General features: G+C 38.1%; 1 protein-coding gene across 3 annotated transcripts in view; it reads right to left on the bottom strand.

The window, feature by feature from the left end:
* SNX8 (sorting nexin 8) overlaps window positions 1-21,543 on the bottom strand; it is a 50,962-nt gene that overhangs the window by 15,575 nt on the left and 13,844 nt on the right. For 2 of the 3 annotated variants that reach the window (XM_072597715.1, XM_072597713.1), the window contains exons 2-4: window positions 7,062-7,252; window positions 3,347-3,464; window positions 1,751-1,872 (exon numbers count right to left, since the gene is read on the bottom strand). In XM_072597715.1, coding sequence (XP_072453816.1) covers window positions 1,751-1,872; window positions 3,347-3,464; window positions 7,062-7,252 — 431 coding nt within the window. The remainder of the gene's footprint in view (window positions 1-1,750; window positions 1,873-3,346; window positions 3,465-7,061; window positions 7,253-21,543) is intronic. The other variant, XM_072597716.1, reaches the window with a different exon arrangement.

Genomic DNA, 21,543 nt, shown 5'->3' with positions numbered 1-21,543 from the left:
GGCTTTATAATATACAAGTGCCACATGCCACTTCCCTAGAGGCCGTTGTAAGATTTCAAAAACCTGACGTTGTCTGCTGAAGATGTCCAAGATCTTCTACTCCACTTGGTGGAGCCTCTGGTGATATTTCTAATCAGTAATAACCCAGATGATGTCTAGTTTCCCAACTTTATCATTTCACCAAAATGGCTCTCTTCAAAGTTATCAGTGATCTCTCAGTTGTGTAATCCAGTGGCCTTTTCTCAGTCATTATCCTCCTGGACTTCTCTGCAGCCTTGGACACTGTTGATCACTCTCCTTCCATCTAGGCTTTCAGGACACCACTCTCCACTGGTTTTCTTCCTACCTACCTGACCACACCTTTTCTGTCTCCTTCCCTGTTTCCTCCTCCAGAACATACCCTCTAACATGCACTCAGGGTTCTATCCTGGGCCCTCTTTTCTTTTCCCTCTATGCTACTTCACTTGGGGATCTCATCCGCTCCCATGGATTTAATTACTCCTTTTATACTGATCAATCTCAAATCTACCTTTCCTGCTCCAAACTCTCTGCTGACCTTCAGTTTCACATACTCCAACTGTCCAGTCAAAACCTAAAACTCACTACGTCTAAAACCAAACTCATTAGCTTTCCCTCTGACCCCTTTCTCCACCTACTTTTCCTATTACTGTAGAGGACAACACCTCCTTCTCAGTCCTTTAGGTATGAAACCCAGAAGTCACTCTCTCTTGCCCTACCATACCCATGCTAAGACCTGTTAATTTCACCTTTGTAACATCTCCTGAATGGGTCTCTTCTCTCTTCTGACACTTTCCCCACTCTGGGGCAGGCTCTCATCACCTCACACTTGGACTATTGCAACAGCCTGCTGGTGGGTCTGCTGTCTCAAGTCTCTCCCATTCAAATCCATCCTCATTAGGCCACTAGAGTGATTTTCCTAAAGTGTAGGTCAGAACCTCTCATCATCAAATTCCAGTGGCTCCCCATCACCCCCAGAGAATCAATACAGAATCCTCTGTTTGGCATTCAAAGTACTTTATAACTTCATTTCCTCCTGCCCTTCCAGTCTTCTTATACTTTACTCCTCCCAATACACGTTCTTCAATCAAGTGACACTAGCCTCCTGTCTGTTCCACAAACAAGACATGACATCAAGAGATGTAGAGTCTGAACATTTTTCCCTGGCTGTCCTCTATGCTTGGGATGCTCTGCCTCCTCATCTTTGTTTGCTGCCTTCCCTGGCTTAAGTCCCAATTAAAATCCCATCTTTGACAGCACAACTTTCCCAACTTCTCTTTAATTCCAGACCTTTCCCACTTTTATAAACAAAACATCAAAGTAATGTGTTTGATTTTGGGTCTGAACACATTTCACAACATCTGAAATATATATAACTACACAATCCTAGGGATATAGCTGTGTGTAAATAGTCTTTAAATCCTACCACTGATTACAATTTAAAAATGCAGGATTTCTAACAAAGATAAGCCCAAATGCTATATTGCCATAGCAAGTACACCTCTCAAAAGGGTATTCAGCATAAGGTTAATTTCCTTTATATATATATAATATGTACAATCAGTCACTCTTAAGAGAGACATACCTTCAGTGTTTTCAGGCCAAAGACAAAAGACAGGGGACAGAAAAAGGAAAGGAGATGAAAAAGAAAACGGATTTATGAACAGAAAATACTCTACTACACAAGTGGAATGAAAAATTCACACTGATGTTATTTTTAAACAATACTTACTGAGCCACTGAATGAGAGGAACAGCTTCAGGACCACATCGTCTGAGAAAGGGGGATGCCGGGCCACTAGGTTAATGAAGCGTTTCAAAGCTCTCCGTCTGGTCTCAATGAACTCTCTGTCAGCTAGAGGAAATAAAACTGTATGAACGTTTACAAAGGAAGGTCTTTTGCCCCTTAACCTCGCCCAAACTGGAGCTCTTACCATCCTCAATACTAACAACATTCTACATTCAAACAATCCTGAATCTGGTACACAAAAATAAAGTTCACAATTTTCCACGTCGGTTCACTGAGCTCCTAATTCTGGAAGTATAAGCATCACCAACACAACTAAGCCAAAGAAGTGTCAGGAAAGGCAGGAATCACACCTTCTAAATATTACTGCCAGGTCCCTGTTAGTACAAATAATAAATGTCAGGAAGTGGTCATATTATTTTAATTCGAACTGCATATTTTTATTGAGTAGGAACAATGAACATAATTTACATACCTACAAATTCAAATAGTACAAATTCAGATATATGTGAATACTTAGTGCACTTCATCATTTGCACTAATGGGAACTAGCTATATTTTGAAAAGTTAAGCACTGACAAGGAAAATAACAAATCCTGTTTGCTACATAGCAGACTGGGAACTAAATTGGTTTGCAAGCTATGTCCAACTAAATAAAAGCCTTTCTGTAATGAATAAATGAGTTCTGTTGTACTTTTACATCTTAATTAAAATCAATTCTATTTCCCCCAACTTTCAAATCTAGCCTAGTCTATTTTGTATTAGCTTCAAATTAAAGGCTTTCATTCATCCTTTCTTCTACTTAAGGGAAGCAAAAAAGAAGCATATGTTTTATACTAAAAAATACGTGGGCCTGGCCACTAATAATATGCATTATTTTTAAAAATCAAATGACAGTAATTTCATTGAATGATAATTTTTCTCTTAAATACTATCAAGTATCTTTTCACACTACCTAACACTTTCAGAGGTACTAAATCAGTTTTTGATTTCATTTTTTTATTCCAGATCTGTAATTTTATCAATGTGAGCACATACTAATATGGAAACTACCTCCACTGCTACATACAGCATATACGTGGTTTATAGTTTTAGAGAGTTGCCTTGGGTACCAAGAGGTTAAGTGACTTACCCAATATCATACTGCTAATATTTGTCAGAAGCTGGATTAAACACAGGTCTTTACTTGAATGGTATCCAGACTCCAAATTCTATCTAATTCTCTAACTTTGATTTAATAAATAAAATCAAAGATCTTTAATAAACTCTCAAAAATTATTATATGCTTTCTGTCCCATACTGTATATGGCATTCTTTAGACTCCTCAAAATGATGTGCAGAATTCATTACAAAGCACCTTTCTCCATCTCTTCCAAATTCTAGATTCTTTAGGATGTCAACCAAATGACACAAGAAAATGCATTATGTCAAGAGTAGAACGTAAATGCCCACAGGGGTTTGAAACTAAAGACTATGCTAATGAAAGACCACAACTATTTGAATTATGATAACTAAGTAGACATCAGTATATTGATGATGTTTCTCCTTCTGCCATTCCATTTGACAGAAATATCAGCTTTACCTCCAAGCATTCTCTTAGGGGGAAGTGCTGGCACCATTCGATAGGGGAACTTCTGTAGCAGCATCTCATGGAAAACCACAAAGTCATTGTACCTTCTGTACACGGAGGATTTGAAGCGCTAGGAGAAAGAGAAGAAGAGGCGATCACAGCTACTAGACCCCAGTATTTATCCTTTCCTTCTTCCTACCCCAACAGGAAGTACAAAGGGATGAGTATAATTTCTCCAATTTCCCAACGATTCCTTCTTTACTCTAAGAAGAAATTTGGTAATTTCTTCAAATCAGGCTAATGTTACTATCAAGTTTTTAATATCACCATATTTGTATTCTATGTGAGTCATTCTTAGCATTCAGATATTGGAGAACGAAGATAAAAAGACTACAGAGAACCTGCTGAAAGGGCACTTGCACTCTGTTTGCAGGACTTTTAAAGACATATAAGGGCTTCCTATTCACAAAAGGGAAACCCAATGGTCAAATGAAACTGTAGCTCCATCTCATCTGCTATGTTTCTTTTTTGACTTACAATGCAGATATTTAAAAACATATCCTTCACTCTCAATAAAAAGTATTTTATTTTAGATAAGGCTCACTACACAAGTCTTTGATCAACGGTAGAACAAGCACTACTTTAAAAAAAATAGATTTGTACTGGTATCTTCTGTTCTTAAATCACCCACATGCCACCCTATATACCTCCCCCTCTTCTTCCCAGAGAGGCACCCCTTATAAAATAAAATTTAAAAAGGTGGGGGGAGCCAGCAAAACCAACCAACACTAAAAAAAACCTGACATAATATGCAATATTCCACATCTGAAGCCCTCTACTTCCTTCTGCAAAGGAGCAGGACAGATATCTTCCTATAACTCTTCTTTGGGGCCAAATTAGTAGTTTATAATTTTGCATCATTTAGTTTCAACTGTTTTGTGGTGGCACTTCTCTCCAATTATATTTTTATGATCACTGTGAAAAGTACTACTTTTAATCCTTTTGTAAAAGGAAACATCCAAGACACTCTCCAGGGCCCTCTTTAAAAAAAAACAAAACACAACTCTATACTCTCTCCCTTGGCAATCTCATCTATTTTCCATGGGTTTACCTGTATGCCTATAGTTCCAAAACAAATGTGCATACACACACACACACACGCACATGCACACGCATATGCACAAGTGGAGAGAGAGATTTGGACTAGATATAAGGAGAAATATCAGGACTAGAGATTTATCTATATATCTCCAAATGAGGAGTAAGATACTTGTTTATCCACCTATTAATATTTACACCCACGTCCTGAACTGGATTTGGATCCAAATCCAATGTTTCCAACTGCCTGATAGACTTATCCTAGATGTACTACCACAAATTCAAAATTAATGTGTCCAAAAATCATCACCCTGCCTCTTATACAAATGCCCCCAATCCTCCTGAGTGTACTATCACCTTATCAAACATCTAAGTTCAAAAGTAACATTCATATACTTATAGCTGTGTGACCTTGGGCAAGTCACTTAACCCCTGATTGCCTTGGAAAGGCAAAACAAAAAGTAATATTCATCTCTTCACTTTCCCCCAATTTGTCTCTTCCCTTTGCTCCACACTTCCATATCCAATAAGATGCCAATCCTGTCAATTTTAACTCAATAATATCTCACATCTATTTCTCTCCATTCCTACTACCAATATCCTAGGTTTAAGCCTTCATCATCTCTTAACTGTATTATTCATTGCCCATGATAATTTGTCTATGATAATTTCTTCTACACTGCCTTGTAACAAAAGGGATGCTATATGGGAATAAACAGTATTATCCCAAACTAGTTTCTTGACTTAGCTCATGGAACCTCCTCTTTCATCTGCCTCCACTGGCTCTCTTGAATAAAAATACTGTATAATGGAATAGTACTCTACTTATTATATTTCATTGATAAGCTCACCCCAAAGATAAAAAACAAAATCTACTATTACAATTTACAATGACTGAACCAAAATGTCAAAACTGTCACAGACCAATCAATAAGCATTTATTAAGTACCTATGTGTTAGGCACTGCATCAGTTGTTGGGGATAAAAACACAAAACTGAAACAAGGTCTGCCCTCAGAGACTTTATATTCTTCTGGTGGAGACTACATACACATATAAGTGTGTACACAAAACACATAAACAGTGATTTGGGGGGTAGAGGCAACAACAACTAGAGAATTAAAAAAAGCTAATTCTTCAATCAATAAAGCAATCAACAAGCATTTATCAAGTGGTTATTATGTGTCAGGCACAGTTCTAGGGATAAGAGATACAAATACAAACTTCCCTCAAAGAGTGCTCATTCTAAAGGAGAAAATAAATACATATCTAAGTACAGAGAAAATGTATGAAAGGTAAAGCTAACTGTGGGGAGGGGACACTAACAGTGGAGTACAGCTTGAAAAGTATCGTATAAGAGTTCTGCTGGAGCTGAACTGTGAAGGAAACCAAAGGTCTAAGGGCACACTGGCATGGTGGGGACAGCCTGGGCAAAGGCACCTAAATGAAAAATGGAGTGTTCTGTGTAGAGAACACTAAGCAGAACAGTTTGACTGAACCATAGAGTACATGCAGGGGAATAAATATGTAATAAACCTGGAAAGATAGGTTGGAGCCAGCCATTGAGGGACTTCAAATGTCAGAGAAGAGTTTATATTGAATTCTAGAAGCAATAGGGAATTGCTAGTATTTATCAAGCAGGCAAGTGATGAGGTCAGAGTCATACTTTAGGAATATAACTTTGGCAGCTTTGTGGGGAAAACTGGATTAAAGAAGAGAGTTACTCAAGTTAGTTAAGGCAGCGAGGCCAATTATGGGGCTCTTAGAGAAGTCCCAGGAAGGGATGGCAAGGTTCTAAACTAAGATGATGGCCATGCAAGTGGTGAGAAAAGGATGTACCCAAGAGGTGTTACAAAGACGGAATTGGCAAAAGTTGGCAACTGACTGGACATATCAGGTGAGGGAAAGTGAGAATTTGAGGATGACTCTCAGATTTCAACCTGGGTGACCTGAAGGAAGTAGCACATGAACTGAGTTGAAGGAAACCTAGGTTTCTAAGAGGCAGAGGTGACAAGGAACAATGTTTCAATTATGAGGAAGAACAATCTTATGAGAAGGCGCACGGGCAAGAGGTGGAATGTCGTGTGTAGGAAACAGCAAGTCAGCTAGGAAGAGTATATGAGGGGGAGGGGATATAAAACCAGCCTAGGTAATCAGACCAAAAAAAGGATTACATCACTAAAACTATAAAGGTTCTATTAAAAAAGACTCTAGCTTGATAACCACTATTTTGGAGAGAGCTATACACTCTTTCTAAAGATCTTGAAAGCATGAAAAAGGCTTCATTCTGATCTTCTTCCCTAAGAACTTAATTTAAAACCAAAGGAAACTCCTTAGTCCCATATTCTGGTCCTCAGTAGTTTTCTAACATTTCAAAATCACTGCCAAAATAAATGCACCGAATTCACACATCCATGCTTGAGAGATGCTCATAGTAAAGATTATAAAAGGACACTCTGGCAGAGTGGTTAGTAGGGGAGGCTGCAGGGCAACAAAAACATAAGCAACAAAACTATTTAAGCTGCTGCCACCTCCTTTTTTTCCTCACTTTGAACTACTTCAGTTTCATACAGCAGCAAATCAGGTGATTTTTCTGTTCCTCCTTGTCCTATCATACAGGAATACATTACCAGGCTTGACACTTCATACTCCACGTGTTTCAGAAAGAGGCCCTTCTTCTCAGGAATGAGCTCCACCTGCACGGTGTCCCGGGCCAGCAGCTCCGAGAGTGTATGAGGGAGCAGTAACGGGTTCCCTTGAGTCACCTGCATTCGAAATGAAGCTGGTTCCCTCTGCTCAATTACCTGAGGCTTTGGCAAGTCTGGAGGAGAAACAGTGAAAACCCATTAAAAACAGCTTAGGACGTTTTTCTTCAGGAAAAAAAAAGTCATCACATGGGACAGCTCTTTGGGAGAAGAAGTCATCAGAGGGTTACAGGGCAACGTATAAACAAAAGTTATCAATAAAAATTCATTAAAAAATAAAGCTTAGGAAGCAGCAACCTCAGATCTGCTTCCCTTTCCCTTCACTATATGCTTTCTCAGCATCTGGACTCTGACCAAGCAATGCAACCAATCCACTCCTTGCACAAATTACACATATTCATTCTAGACTCCCAGCTCAGCTGAAATGCCCTTCTGCACATTCCAAGCACCAGTCAGCTGGGCTCCCCACCTGCTTGTGAATCAGCAGATGTACACACTTCCTTTCTGGAAACTGCTCAAGAAGATTACTCCCTCACAGAATGAAATCTAACACTGTCCTGGGGTCAGTGTTATGGAAGAAAGTATTATTTGAAATATTCTCTAATTATCAAAAAAATTCCTTCCACCATCAATAGGTGTCAAAATGAAGAGAAAAACATTGAACTCAAACAATTTGCACAGCATCTTCCATAGTTGGAAGAGGCCTCAGAGGTTACCTAATCTAACCCATTCTTGAACAAGAATCCAAGCTACAAAATCCCCAACAAAAAGTCCTCCAGGCTTTGCTTGAAGACCTCTAATGGGGAGGAGGGGTGGGAGAAGAGACGCCCAACCCACTGCCTTCCAAGACAGTCCATCCTTCTTGCAGACAGCTCTTTTAGGCAGCTTGTCCTTACTGTGGGCCTTAATTTCTGCCCACTGCTCTTGTGGCTAAATGGAACTAGTTTATTCCCTTTTTCCTATGACGGCACTTAGCGGATCCTCATAGTATCATCTCAAGGCCTTTCACCAATGCTCCCCTTTCAGCAAAATCCAGATTTTCTTCCCCAAAAGGCACTCTATCAATTGAAGGATGGCTGAACACATTATGAAATGTAGTGGAATATTACTGTATCATAAGAAATTATGAGGACAGTTTCAGAAAAACCTGGGAATACTTATGAGAACTAATGCATACGAAAGTGAGCAAAATCTAACAATTTACAGGATAACAGCAACCTGTAAAGACAAACAATTTTCAAAGACTTAAAAATCTGATGAAGGCAATGACCAATGATGAGTTAACCCACCCCTTGAAAAGGAAGTAGTGGACTACTTTGACAAAAAACAAACATTTTTGTTCACAGCAAATGTGGGGATTGGTTTTGCTTGACTATGCAAATATATTATAAGGGTCATGTTTTTCGTTTCTTCTCCGATTAGGGAAGGTGGGAAGGGGAAAGAGGAGAGGGACAAGACTGCCCAAAAAGGGGGATAAAGAGGGGCACTGACACATTTTTTAAATGCACAGACAAAAACAAAAGGAAGGACAGAAAGACTCACAGACAAGCAGGACAGCTTTGAAAATTACCCTTTGGAATTTATTATATATTAATGACATAATAATTCATATTTATCATTTACAATATGTAACATAATAAAAGCAAGTTGTACACAAAAGAAAATGGCCATTTTATTTGGTGCTTGCTTAGTTCAGAATTTTTTTTATGGGGGACCTAGAACTCACTGCAATGCTCTAAATGTGGTCTGAACAAGGCAAAGTACAATAAAGCTGTCACGTCGCTAGTTCTGAAAATTATTTCTTATTAAACTCTGGGATTTTGTTAACTTTTTAAAACTTCTATACACTGGGAGATCATACTGAGTTTCCAGTCCCCTGAAGCCCAAGATATTATTCATAAGTGTTATCTAGCTATACCTGCTCTATCTTCTACCCATGAAATTGATTTTTTCCAACCCAAATACAAGGCTTTAAATTTATCCCCATTATATTCCATCTTACCAAATTAGGCCCAATGTTCTAACCTGCTGAGATCATTTCAAATCCTGATTTTGTTATCCCACATTAACAATCCTCTTCGCTTTTATGTAAACTGAAAAATTTTTAAGCACATTTGTTTCTTTTACCCAAGTCATTGAAAAAAAGTTAAAAACATCACAAGGTCAGTTAAAGATCTCTAGAACACTTTACTGGAGACCCTTCCAAGCTGATATCAAACCATTTATGATGACTCTTTAGGACCAGCTGTTCAACAAGTTTTGAATTGACCTACTTGGAGTATTGGCCCACATCATCCGTATTTCCACAAGAAGAAGAAAGAGTAATTGTATGTACAGCGCTTCTCTAATCTGCTAGTACAGCAACCATGTCAAAAAAGGAACTGAATTTAGTTCCGAATGAGCTCTTCTTGAAGCTATGTTAGTTCTTTACAACATATCCTTTCTTTAGACAGTCATTTACCATCTTTTTAATTAATATGTTCTAGAATTTTGTCAGGAATCAAACTCAAGCTCACTTTAATTTGAAGACTCCATTCTCTTTCCATTTAAACTGGTAAGTCTGCCCTTTTCCAGTCCTACACTTTCTGCAAAATCCAAGATCTTTCATAGACAGTTGACAGTGACTCAGCACTCACAACTGTCAGTTCTCAGTCCCTTAAGGTGGAGTTAATCTGATCTAAGTGACTTGAATTGATTAAAAACAGCATGGTGCTTTATTATTATCTCCTTTTAGGAAGTACTGACTCCTTAGTGGCCACTTTTGTTCTGTCTTTTCCAGTCTGAACATTATTGTCCTTGGCAGAGAAAACAGAAGCAAAATGAGATAAACAGCTCTGGCTTTTTGATGTCACTCACTCACCAAGAGCAGCGATGCTACTCCTTCTCTGATTTGGGCTTCATATTCTAACCTGCCAATCTCTTTTTGAATCCTGATTTTTGTCATTCAGTGTGAGCAATATCTCTTAGCTTTGATGTCACTGCAATTTTTTTAAAGCACATCATCTAGTTTCTTTGTCCAAGTCATTAAAAAAAAAATCTTCTTTTCCCCAATGTGGCTTCAAAAAGAAATTATGTTCTTGTACTTAGAAATTTTCCTAGCTGTCACTCAGCCCTCCAATGGTGCTGGTTGTCACTTCTTTAAAACAAGAATGAATCATATTTATTCATTTTGTTTCTTAGAATGTCATTCTTTCAGATATTTCCAGCTCCTTCAAAGTACCTAATAGGTTACCATTCACCAATAAATACTGATTGATGAATATTAATGAGAAGAACCAACCAGGTACTATCCCTGTAGGACTCTTCAATTCTTCTATCCTTTCTGGCAAGTTAAAATTTGGGACATATGCCCAGAACGTGGGGAAACTGGCAGCTCTACCTACCAATGGCTCCAACCTATGATAGATTCTTTTAAAGAGATGTAACTGTTGCAAATATCTTCTATCTGAAGGGCATTTCTTGCAATCAGCCAAACGGATGCAAATCAAATCACTTTCCTTAGCATGTAAGGCTTAGAAGAACTAAAAATCAGAAGGTGATTTTTGTTATTATTCAGATAATTCCGCGATTGTCTTTGGAAGACAGTGAAATCTCTCTTCCACCCTCTAGAACTTTCTTGCTCTTTCCTGCCACAGTTAGGGGTCATGACTATGAATGACATTAAAAAACATAAAGGAAAAGGGCAGTAGTGAAGATTCTTGTTCAGATGTTTTTCAGTTGTGTCCAACTCTTCATGATCTCCTCTGGGATTGTCTTGGAAATATACTGAAGTGGTTTGCCATTTCCTTCTTCAGCTCATTTAGAGATGAGGGAACTGAGTGTAGCACAATCAGTAAGTGTCTGACACCAAATCTGAACTTAGGAAGGTGAGTCTTTCCGACTCCAGCTCCTATACCCTATCCACTGCACCACAGAGTTGTCCCTCAAGAGGTGTTAATCCCTTAAGATTTGATGAAGTCACTGACATAGGCTTATATCTAAAAGCAGAGGTCTTCTGATTCCAAGAGGACTACATATCCCTAAAGGATTCTGGCTTAGAACCATAAAACCTAAGTATTAGAAGAAATCTTGGACTTAAATTACATCGTTCTGAGAATCTGTGGCTCAACAGAGCTACTATTGCTTATGCAAGATTACACAATTTGTCCACAACAAAGGAATTGGAGTCTTTACATTTTGACAAACATTTATGAAGAATCTACTATATGTCTCAGGTACATGTGTGGGGAAATGATATAAAATTAGGATTTAAACTTGACAAATCAAAATCGAGTCCACTTGAAAAAAAACTACTTCTCATTTGTTGTTGTTCAGTCGTGTCTGACTCTTTGTGACTCCATGGACCACAACACTTCAGGCCCTTCTGTCCTCCTCTATCTCTTGAAGTCTATTCAATTTCATACTTCTTGTTTTCCATGACAGTAATCTATCCATCTCATCCTCTGCCATTCCCTTTTCCTTTTGCCTTCAATCTTTCCCAGCATCAGAGTCTTTTCTAATGAGTTCTGTCTTCTCACTAGTAGCCAAAATATTTAAGCTTCAACTTTAGTATCTGACCTTCCAGTCAACAGTTTGAACTAATTTCTTTAAGTATTGACTAATTTGATCTTGCTGTCCAAGCTTCATTGCTGAAAGCAATGAAAAGTAAACCTCTAAGTTGGGCCCCCCCAGAGTCAGCAGGAAGCTTGTCTGAAAATTTCAAAACTAGTACTCCCAAATTCACAAGTCAGCAGCTTCTTCAGAGTTCATTTCAAGAAGATATATTTGAAACTGTTATTATCCCACATCAATGGCTCACAAGTCGACTTAGGGCTATAATTCCTGGTCACAGTTCTCAACGAAATAACCCTTTAAACCTCAACTTTCTTCAGAAAAACAAGTTACTCTATTACCCACACAATAGTAGGCAATTATTCAAATGGATTCAATTGCTGTCTAAACCCTTGCAAGAAAAGAAGGAAATTATGATAAAGCTTCTTGCTGAGAAAGCACTAAAAGGAAAATTTTTCTTTTTAATTATAAACAAGAGGTAATATTTGCCAAGAAAAAAGTCTAAGTCTGACACAAACAAACTTTCACATAAATAAGTCAAACTAAGACTATTATTCTTTAAAACCCGAACAAAAATAAATCCCTTTGGATTTGTTCAGATAGGAAATGAATTTGCATTTACATAATTTAAGAAGCATTTAAATAGAATGTAGTATAACCAGTCAGACCCAGGTCACAGGAACATAGATTTAGTGCTGAAAGAGACTTTAGGGACCATCTAGTCCAACCCCCTCATTTTACAAATGAGGAAATTAAGACAGAGATATTGAGTGGTTTGCCCAGGGTCATACAGTTAGTAAGTACCTGAACCTAGGGCTTCTGACTCCAAATCAAGTTCCCTGTAATACTCTTGTCTCCAGTTGCTTCATTCCCTGATTTTGTTTAACTGCTTTTCTGATGTTAAAAAAAAAGACATTAATAAAATATTTTTTAAAAGCAACTAAATAACTTCAAGTTGATCCAGATATCTGTAAAATATTGAGGTCTCTCTCAAAGTAAAGTGTTCTTCCTAAATATTAAGGTATTACCCAGCAACAAGTAATAGGAAACATAAAATTAAAATAAAGATTGCAAACTTTTTCTTCCCTTGTATAGTGTTTATCACATTTATAGCAACAGGTTGACTATATAAGAAGATTCCATTAATGAGATTTTGAAGTGAAGAACTACCCCCAAATGACAGATGAAGGTGTACATTGTGAACCTCAAAGGTCTTTAGGTTTCTATGCTGATAGAATATAATGACAAGATCTGAAACAATCAAAGATTTCAGCCTAATATCAGATGCAGCTACAAAAGGAGCATTTATCATCAATCAGGCTCAAAAGGTGCTAAGTGGCAGGGTAAAGATCCCAGCTTAAGACTAAAATTCAGCCAACTTCAGGGACAAGTAATATCACAATACAGACAGCCATAAACACGAGAAATCAGACTATACTTTTAATTTTGAGATATGCACAGTGATGTCAATTTGTCAAACAGGTTAGTAATCATTGAGGAAAATGACCTCAAGTACAATTTTAAAAGATTATCAACTGTCAAGATAAAATCTAAACTCAAGAATGTTCAACTAATCACATGCTAGCAACAGAACTGAACTCTGATCACATGAGGAACAGACAGAAAGAATCTAAAAAGGAATCACTTTCAATTAAGTGTTTAACTCTGTTTTCAAACATCTCAGAGAATTAACTGTTCTGTAAAAATGAATGAGAGTGAATAGATAAACTGTGGGAGTTGGTACATCACTTACAAATGTAAAAAACGCTTAGTTGGAAACCAACTGTTGGCTAAGGCAGACCATACCCTGCCTTGGATAAGGAACTCTAACAGGCCCCTAGAAGAAGGAAATGAAAAGTTATGATGCTTTACATGTCAAAAGTAATTATTTAAGTGTTAATAGTAAATAATCAAGTTCAGTTACTTGTACTGATGTGCGTTGTTAGATTTTTAATAAAACTTTTTTAAAAAGAAGATTACTGTCTGGTAGACACTGAAATCTCATTAAAATCTATCTTATCGATACATCAAACTATTGATATATTGTTTATACTTTAGCTATTTTTCTTAATTTTTTTCCAATTATCAAACACATTTTATCTTTTTGTCCCTTCCATATTACCCTCTACTACAAGGGGATAAAAACCTAACAGATATGCATAATCAAATAAAATAAGTTCCTACGATGGCCATGTCCAAAAATGTTCATCTCATTCTACACAGTCCATCATCTTTCTGTCAGGAGGTAAACATACTAAACTAGAGGGAAGATCTCATTTAAACTTCTACAACAAACCCTTTTTGTAGTAGTTACCATGTAGTAATGAACTCAACACTGCCATGTAACACAGAAGGAAATGCATAGACAGAAGTTAGACAATTCTGAGTTTCTGGAGAGCAAAATCATTATAATGCTCCATTTCCTAACTGTCAGATGGCCGGTCTACACGTCTCTTTCCTACGTTATTCCACTGCGTTAACCAAACTCTACTGACTCCCAAGCATATCCTGTATTTTCCCATTTCACCTTTACTCACATTTTACCTGAGAAACTCTGCCTTCTAAACCTATTTTTCAAGGCCCCAAAACAATTTCCATCTCTGCTACAGTTTCTTTGATTCCCCTGGCTAGAAAACCTCTCATTCACCTGAAATCCCATAATAGTTGTTTATATTTCTCTTATAATAACCTTCTGTGCTATGTTGTGCTTATTTTTTTTTAATAATATACCATCAAAACTGAAATCCTCTTAACCATCTTAAGAGTAAATAGCTTTGGTATAACAGAGAAAAATGTTCCTAAAACAGAACAGAGTAACCACAGGTACATAATATAAATCAGAGAAAAGGGTATAATTTCTAAGGATCTCCAAGTACATATAAAGGGTGATGTACTAATAACAAAGTAATTTGTAAATAATTTGGAACTCAGAATGCATTGTACCATAGAAACAATCTTATAAGTGGTAGTTAGGTTTCTCAACTAGCCATAAAACATATAATGCAGTTACAATTGCAATACTAAAAGTATTAAAGGACCTAACCACCACTCATCATCCTTCTGAATCCCAATTTAGGAACACATATTTGCTTGCTTTGGTAAATAAACAAGTGTTGTCTTTGGCTCCCATAAAGGGGATCCAACTAGGAGCTGCTTGAGGAGAAAGGGTCTGATAGAGCTATGGACAATAAATCCAATAGAACATAAGTGAAGACTACATGGGTCAGGTAGTGTAGTGGACGGTGCCAGGCCTGGATTCAGGAAGACTTAACTTTTTGAGTTCAAATCTGGCCTCAGGCACTAGCTGTGTGACCTTGGGCAAGTCATTTGTCCTAGTCTGCCTCAGTTTCTCCATATGTAAAATGAGTTGGAGAAAAAAATAGCAGGCTACTCCCAGTATCTTTCCCAAGAAAACCTCAAATGAGATCACAAAGAGTTAGTCACAACTCAACAACAACAACATGGAGACCACAAAGTTCCTGAAGATGTAGAGGGGAAGGCTAAAGCAGCACAAGGACAAGATTATAATCCAATTCCACAAATCTTTACTAAATGCCTACTATGTGAAAGGCATTATGATGAGGTATGCAAAGACAAATGCAAAAACAAAACAGGGCCTACCCTACAGGCACTTAAATTCTACATGGTACACACACAAAATATATATAATAAAAAGAAAACAAGGAGGGAGAGATACTAAAAATCTGGGGAGATCTGAGAAGGCAACTGGGGATGATGAAACCTAATCTTAGGAGAAAGTATATGTCCCAGGTAAGGGCGAATGACTCATGCAAAAGAAGAGAAGCAGAAGATGGATTATCCAGTTAAGCCAGAGTTAATTTAGGGGAGAACTATAAAATAATGCTAGAAGTGTGGATAGGAACAAGACTGCGGTGCACTGGAAATATCAGACTAAGTTTGGATCTCATCCTGTGGACAACAGGAAGCCACTGAAGTTTTATTTTTGAGCGTGTAGTAACAGTCAGACCTATTCCTCTGGATGATTATTTTGGCAGTTGTGCAGAGAATGGACTGGAGATAGGAGAGATTAAAAGCAGAAAGACGAACAAGGAAGTAATGCAATCATTCAGGGGAGAAGTGAAGAAAGTCTGAACTAGAGTGGTTGTGGTGTAAGTGGAAATAAGGGGACAGCTACCACGCTTGTACCACAACTACACCATCTGTCATTAAATCTACTGGCTCGTTTCTGCATAGGATAGGACAGTGATAAGCAACGATGCCATTTCCGAGTCGAGGGCTTATCTACAATCAAATCCCACTTCTTACCTGCGTGACCTTCAACGGGTAACTTGACCTCCTCATTTCTCAGCTGCCTCACCTGTGCTTAGCATAGTGCCTGGCACATAGTAGGCATTTATAAATGTTTATTGATCTGTAAAATAAAAGGGTTGGTCCAGAGGACCTAAAATCCCTTCTAGTTCTTGATTTATAATCCTATAATCCTATAACTTCAGATGATGACTGTGAAGTACGTTTCCTGCTTCTTACAGAGAGCCAAAGGACTCAGGTGCGAAATGAGATACATTTTTCAGACACCGCCAGTATGTGCAGTTGTTTTGCTCAGCTATACTTATTTGCTACAAGGGCAAAGTTCTAACTAGAGGACAGACATGGGGAAGGGGAATTTGGGTAATGATTGTGATGCAAAAAAATAAACCATATGAGCATCGATGAAACATTTTGAAAACACTGAGAATGGGAGGAAATTCAGAAAGGAACACATACAAACAGGGAAGCTTTGTTAACGCATTAAATTTAATATACACTTTATGCATAATAGAAATTCCATTTCATATACTATCTTTTTTCTGTTCTTTGTATATTGAAATGATCCTATTTGTTAACATTGTAAAGTTCACAAAAGATAAAAATTTTAACTAGGAGAAGCAACCTGGAGACCAGCAAATAAAAGCCACAAGGATCTAGACCAGATGATACAGATGGAGGGAGTCAAATGAAGACCAGCTGCTGAGTGATGGAATGTAGCACCAAGTTGCATCCCAACATGCCAAGGGTCTATAAAAAAAATCCAGAAGATATTCCATATATGGGACACTCACTCAGCTCTGCCAGGCCTGGTGTGTTGGTGGTGCCAGTTCTTTTGGCATCCACTCTGGTATCTGAGGCTTTGTCAGGGCAGCTTTAGTTTCCTGAGTGAGATTCTTGTCTTTCTGACTCTAGGCAGAGTGACTGAGACCTGACGACAGGGTGACAGCCTTCCTCTGAGGTCTAAGTCATTCTGATGAAGGAGTGGGAGGGGCAGCACTTCCAGTAGTGTTTTACAGGAGATTCCAGTATGTGAGTCTTTATGTAGAAGCAACAGAGACAGCTGAGGCTCCCGTGGGAGAGAGAGAGAGTAGCTGTCTATGATCCCCATTGTATTCATGCAGTTGCCAGAATCTTCCTAATGCATTAACCATATCTCTCATTTCCCACTCAAAAACCTCCAAAAAACCTCTATTGCCCATAGGATAAAATACAGACGACTTGGTCTGGCATTTGAGTCACCCTTCATCAACCTGGCTCCAACCTACCTTTCCACAGCATTTCACATTGCTCAATGTCAAACACTCTACAGTGCCAACTGGACTACTAGCAGTTCCCTGGCCTCGCCCCTGCACTTCCCTCCCACTGTAGGCAAGTCCCTACCTGGAACATACTTCCTTCTCATTGCTACCTACTGCAATTCTTCCAGGCCCAGCTCAGATATCACTGTCTCCATGACCTTCTCTGATCACACAGATGAAAAGCATCTCTCCCTCTTCAATGCTGCCAAGAGCAGATGTGTCAAACATGTGGCCATCAGGGCAACACTGCTCTGTGCTGATGAACCAGATTAAAATATAATTGGGAAATGTTTAAAAAAATAAATAAAAATACAACAGAATATGAACAATACTTTTCTAAGTCAATATGCTTCTTATAGGGATCCTTATTTATGGTTCAACGGCTCACCAGTTTCTCTTTCAACTTGACAACACTGGTCCAGAGCACTTTGTCTGGATCTCTCTTTATTCCTAGAACATTCTACCTTGTATTATACTTAACTGTATACAAAACACATGATCCCTGGTAGATTGTAAACTTTTTGAACAGAAACCAAGGTATTTTAAAAAAAAATCTCTTCCGCTTAGCACCTAGCAGAACAACGCGCACATAATCAATGTTTAATTAAACTGAATCTGTAAATCAGATCTTTGCGTACCTGTCTCTTGGTAAAGAAAGAAAAACTTTGAAACCCCTGGAGCATATCTAGATGTTAGCTTCAGTGTGTCCACATCTGCCTAATATACATGTCTACAAGACAGGTGTCAAACACCTCAAAGTGCTGCCTGAATCACATTAAAATGTATCATTGGGAACTATTTAACAAATTAAATAAACTATTTTAAGAAATTAAATAAATACGATGGAACACAATGGTAATATGTGCTCAATGTGAGGGATTCTTTTTTTTTATTAATTTTATTTATTTTCAGTGTTCTACAATCACTACCATATAACTTAGATTTTTTCCCCTCCCTCCCTGAGACAGCATACAATTTTATATAGGTTCTACACATACATTCCTATCAAATACATTTTCACTATAGTCATACTGTGTAGATGAATTAAAATGAATGGGAGAAATCATATAACAAACCAAAACGTAATACACACACACACACACACACACACACACACACACACAAAATGATCTACATTCTGCAATTGAATTCCATAGTTCTTTCTCTAGATGTGGAAGGCATTTTGCCTTGAAACCATTGGGAATTATTTAAGTCCCTGCATTGCAATGAAGTTCCAAGTCTACCAGAAAAATTCTTCACACACTGTGGTTGCTGCTGTGCACAAAGTTCTCTTGGTTCTGCTCCTTTCACTCAGCATCAGTTCATGTAAGTCTTTCCAGGCCTCTCTGAAGTCTTCCTGTTCATCATTTCTTATAGCACAATAGTATTCCGTTACATGCATATACCATCATTTATTCAGCCATTCCCCAATTGATGGGCACCCCCTTGATTTCCAATTTCTGGCCACCACAAAGAGTGCTGCTATAAATATTTTTGTACATGTGGGACCCTTTCCCATTTTTATGATCTCCTGGGGATACAGTCCTAGAAGGGATATTGCTGGGACAAAGGGTATGCATATTTTTGTACCCCTTTGGGCATAGTTCCAAATTGCTCTCCAGAATGATTGGATTAACTCACAGCTCCACCAACAATGAATTAACTCTTCCACATCCTCTCCAACATTTATCATCTTCCTGTTCTGTCATGTTTGCCAATCTGATAGGTGTGATGTGGTACCTCAGAGTTGTTTTGATTTGCATCTCTCTAATCAATAGTGATTTAGAGCATTTTTTCATATGACTATAGATATCTTTAATTTCTTCCTCTGAAAACTGCCTGTTCATATCCTTTGACCATTTATCAATTGGGGAATGTCTTGTATCTTTGTACCTTTGACTCAGTTCTCTATATATTCTAGAAATGAGGTCTTTATCATGGACACTTGTTGCAAAAATCCCTTCCCAGTTTTCCGCATCCTTCTGAATCTTGGTTGCATTGGGTTTGTTTGTGCCAAAACTTTTCAGTTTAATGTAATCAAAATTATCCATCTTGCACTTCATAATGCTTTCTATGTCTTCTTTAGTCAAAAATTCTTCCCTTTCCCATAAATCAGAGGGATTCTTCTAGACTATTTAATGGTTCCTATTTCTATTTGAGTTTGAAAACAGTGGTCTACATTACTACACACTCAACAATGAATTAACATTTTGAGGCACTCGTTTACCTGAAAGGTGCAGATCTCTATTAAATTGGGTAGAAAATACAAAATAAACATCTTTAAGGTCAACTTCTATACTTCATGCAAAGACCTTTTACAAATTCAGATATAAGCATAAGACAAAGACTAATGGGATTTCTGCACAGATGGTGCAGCTATGGAAAGGTTTACTTAGTTTTGGCTCTATCTCCCAAGATTACTTCAGTACAGCTGCAGGTCCACGCTGGGAAACATGCTGGCCAAGAACTGACATGAATGCAGTAAAGTAATACATTCAGAGTTATTCAGCAGCCTGTTTTGTTATTGGAAGAAAAAATTGGATTTGGCCAAGCACTCATAACACGTTTTACTCTGCAGAAGTACTGCTGGATTCAGTCAACCACTGAAGGGAGGTATTTCCAAATGGCTCCAAACTATAGCATGTCTAACCCACTGAAATCCAGTTCAGGGAAAATTCCATAGTTAGATTCCATAGCTCCACAAAATTTATAGCAAATGTATACAGGACAATGAGAGATGGGTCAAGATTGTAGATAGGTAACAGCAACAGTTAAGGAATTCAGTGGCTTTTCCAAAATGCAATAAACTTGCTTTCACTTACTCAATCATTAAGAAAAATCTAGGTTTTTAGGAAAAAAGAAAATCTAGACCACAAATATAGCTCTGCTACGTGAAAAAGACCTGCCTGCTACACTGATCAGATTCACTGACCCAGGTGTGTGTGCGTGTGTATGTGTGTCCCTTAGATGCCCTGAACAAACAATTCCTATAAGAGAAGGAAAATATATTCTTTTCACAATAACAAACTGTGCTCAAGAAATAGAAGTCTAAATTTCCTCATCACTATCAGAAGGCTACAGACTCAGAAGAGAATTAAATGCCTAAATGACCAAGGGGCAATCCTAAATGTGCATTTATGCTTAAACTTTCATATTTCCTATAAGTACGGATTTCCCCCCACCACATGTGCAAAGTATTTTAAATAAAAAGCAGTATCATTTATTGATGTATTCACACTCCCACTATCCTTTCAACACATTTATCAGATCTGTACTATATGGATCAGTGCTAGTACTAGCACTCAATTTTTCTTGCTGGAGAAACAACATGAATGGGAAAGGCAGGGAGACAGTGGTGGATAAAAAGCTGCTTTCAAAGCCAGGAACAAGTGGCTTCAAATATAACATCTGGCACTTCAGGGCTGAACAACTCTGGGCAAGTCACAGAACCTCTCAATACTTAGGCAACTCTTTAAGACTTTAAGTGGCAGAGAAGGTGGCAAAATCTACTGTCAGGAAAGGCAGATTTCCACACTGATGACATCCCAGGATCATGGGGAAGTTAAGAATCATTTTAGTTTAGAATTTCCTGGTTTGTATCTAGCCTAGAATAAACTATCTACACAATGTTCTTGCCCTAAAGGGGATTCCATTTAATGACTTGAGACCAATCCAGGATGGCAAAAAGCCATCATTTGGAAGGGGAAAACATACATAGGGAGGAATAAGAAGAACAAAGATTTAGAGTTAGAAGTGACCTCAGAGGGCAGAGTCCAACATAGCCATTTTTATAGATGAGGTAACAAAGGAAACATTGGATAGAGTAGTGGGCTTAAAGTCAGGAAGACCAGAGTTCAAATCCTGCCCCAGATACTTACTAACAGTAGGACCCTGGGTAAGTCACTTAAATCTGTGTACTTCAATTTCCTCATCTGTCAAATGAGGTAATTGGATCCTGTAGCACCTAAGCTCCCTTCCAGCTCGAAATCTATGATCCTGTGACTATTTTTGCTTTTTCTTTGTATGCCCAGACCATAGCGTAATTCCTGGGACACATTAAAGCACTCAATGTTTACTGATTCACTGACTGCAGTTCACACAGCTAGTAAGTGTCTGAAGTAGAATTTCAACCCAAATCTTCCTAACTCCACATCCAGTTCCCTTCTAAGTATCTTACGGGGTCCTAGAATAACAAGAAAGCTCTCCTTACTCTGAGCCCCCTTCCCCAGTACATCACATACGACACCCACATCCACACACTCAAAATT

The sequence above is a fragment of the Notamacropus eugenii genome, chromosome 3 (assembly GCF_028372415.1).
Source record: "Notamacropus eugenii isolate mMacEug1 chromosome 3, mMacEug1.pri_v2, whole genome shotgun sequence".
Taxonomy (NCBI): Eukaryota; Metazoa; Chordata; class Mammalia; order Diprotodontia; family Macropodidae; genus Notamacropus; species Notamacropus eugenii.
This window is presented reverse-complemented; position numbering and strand designations above follow the sequence as displayed.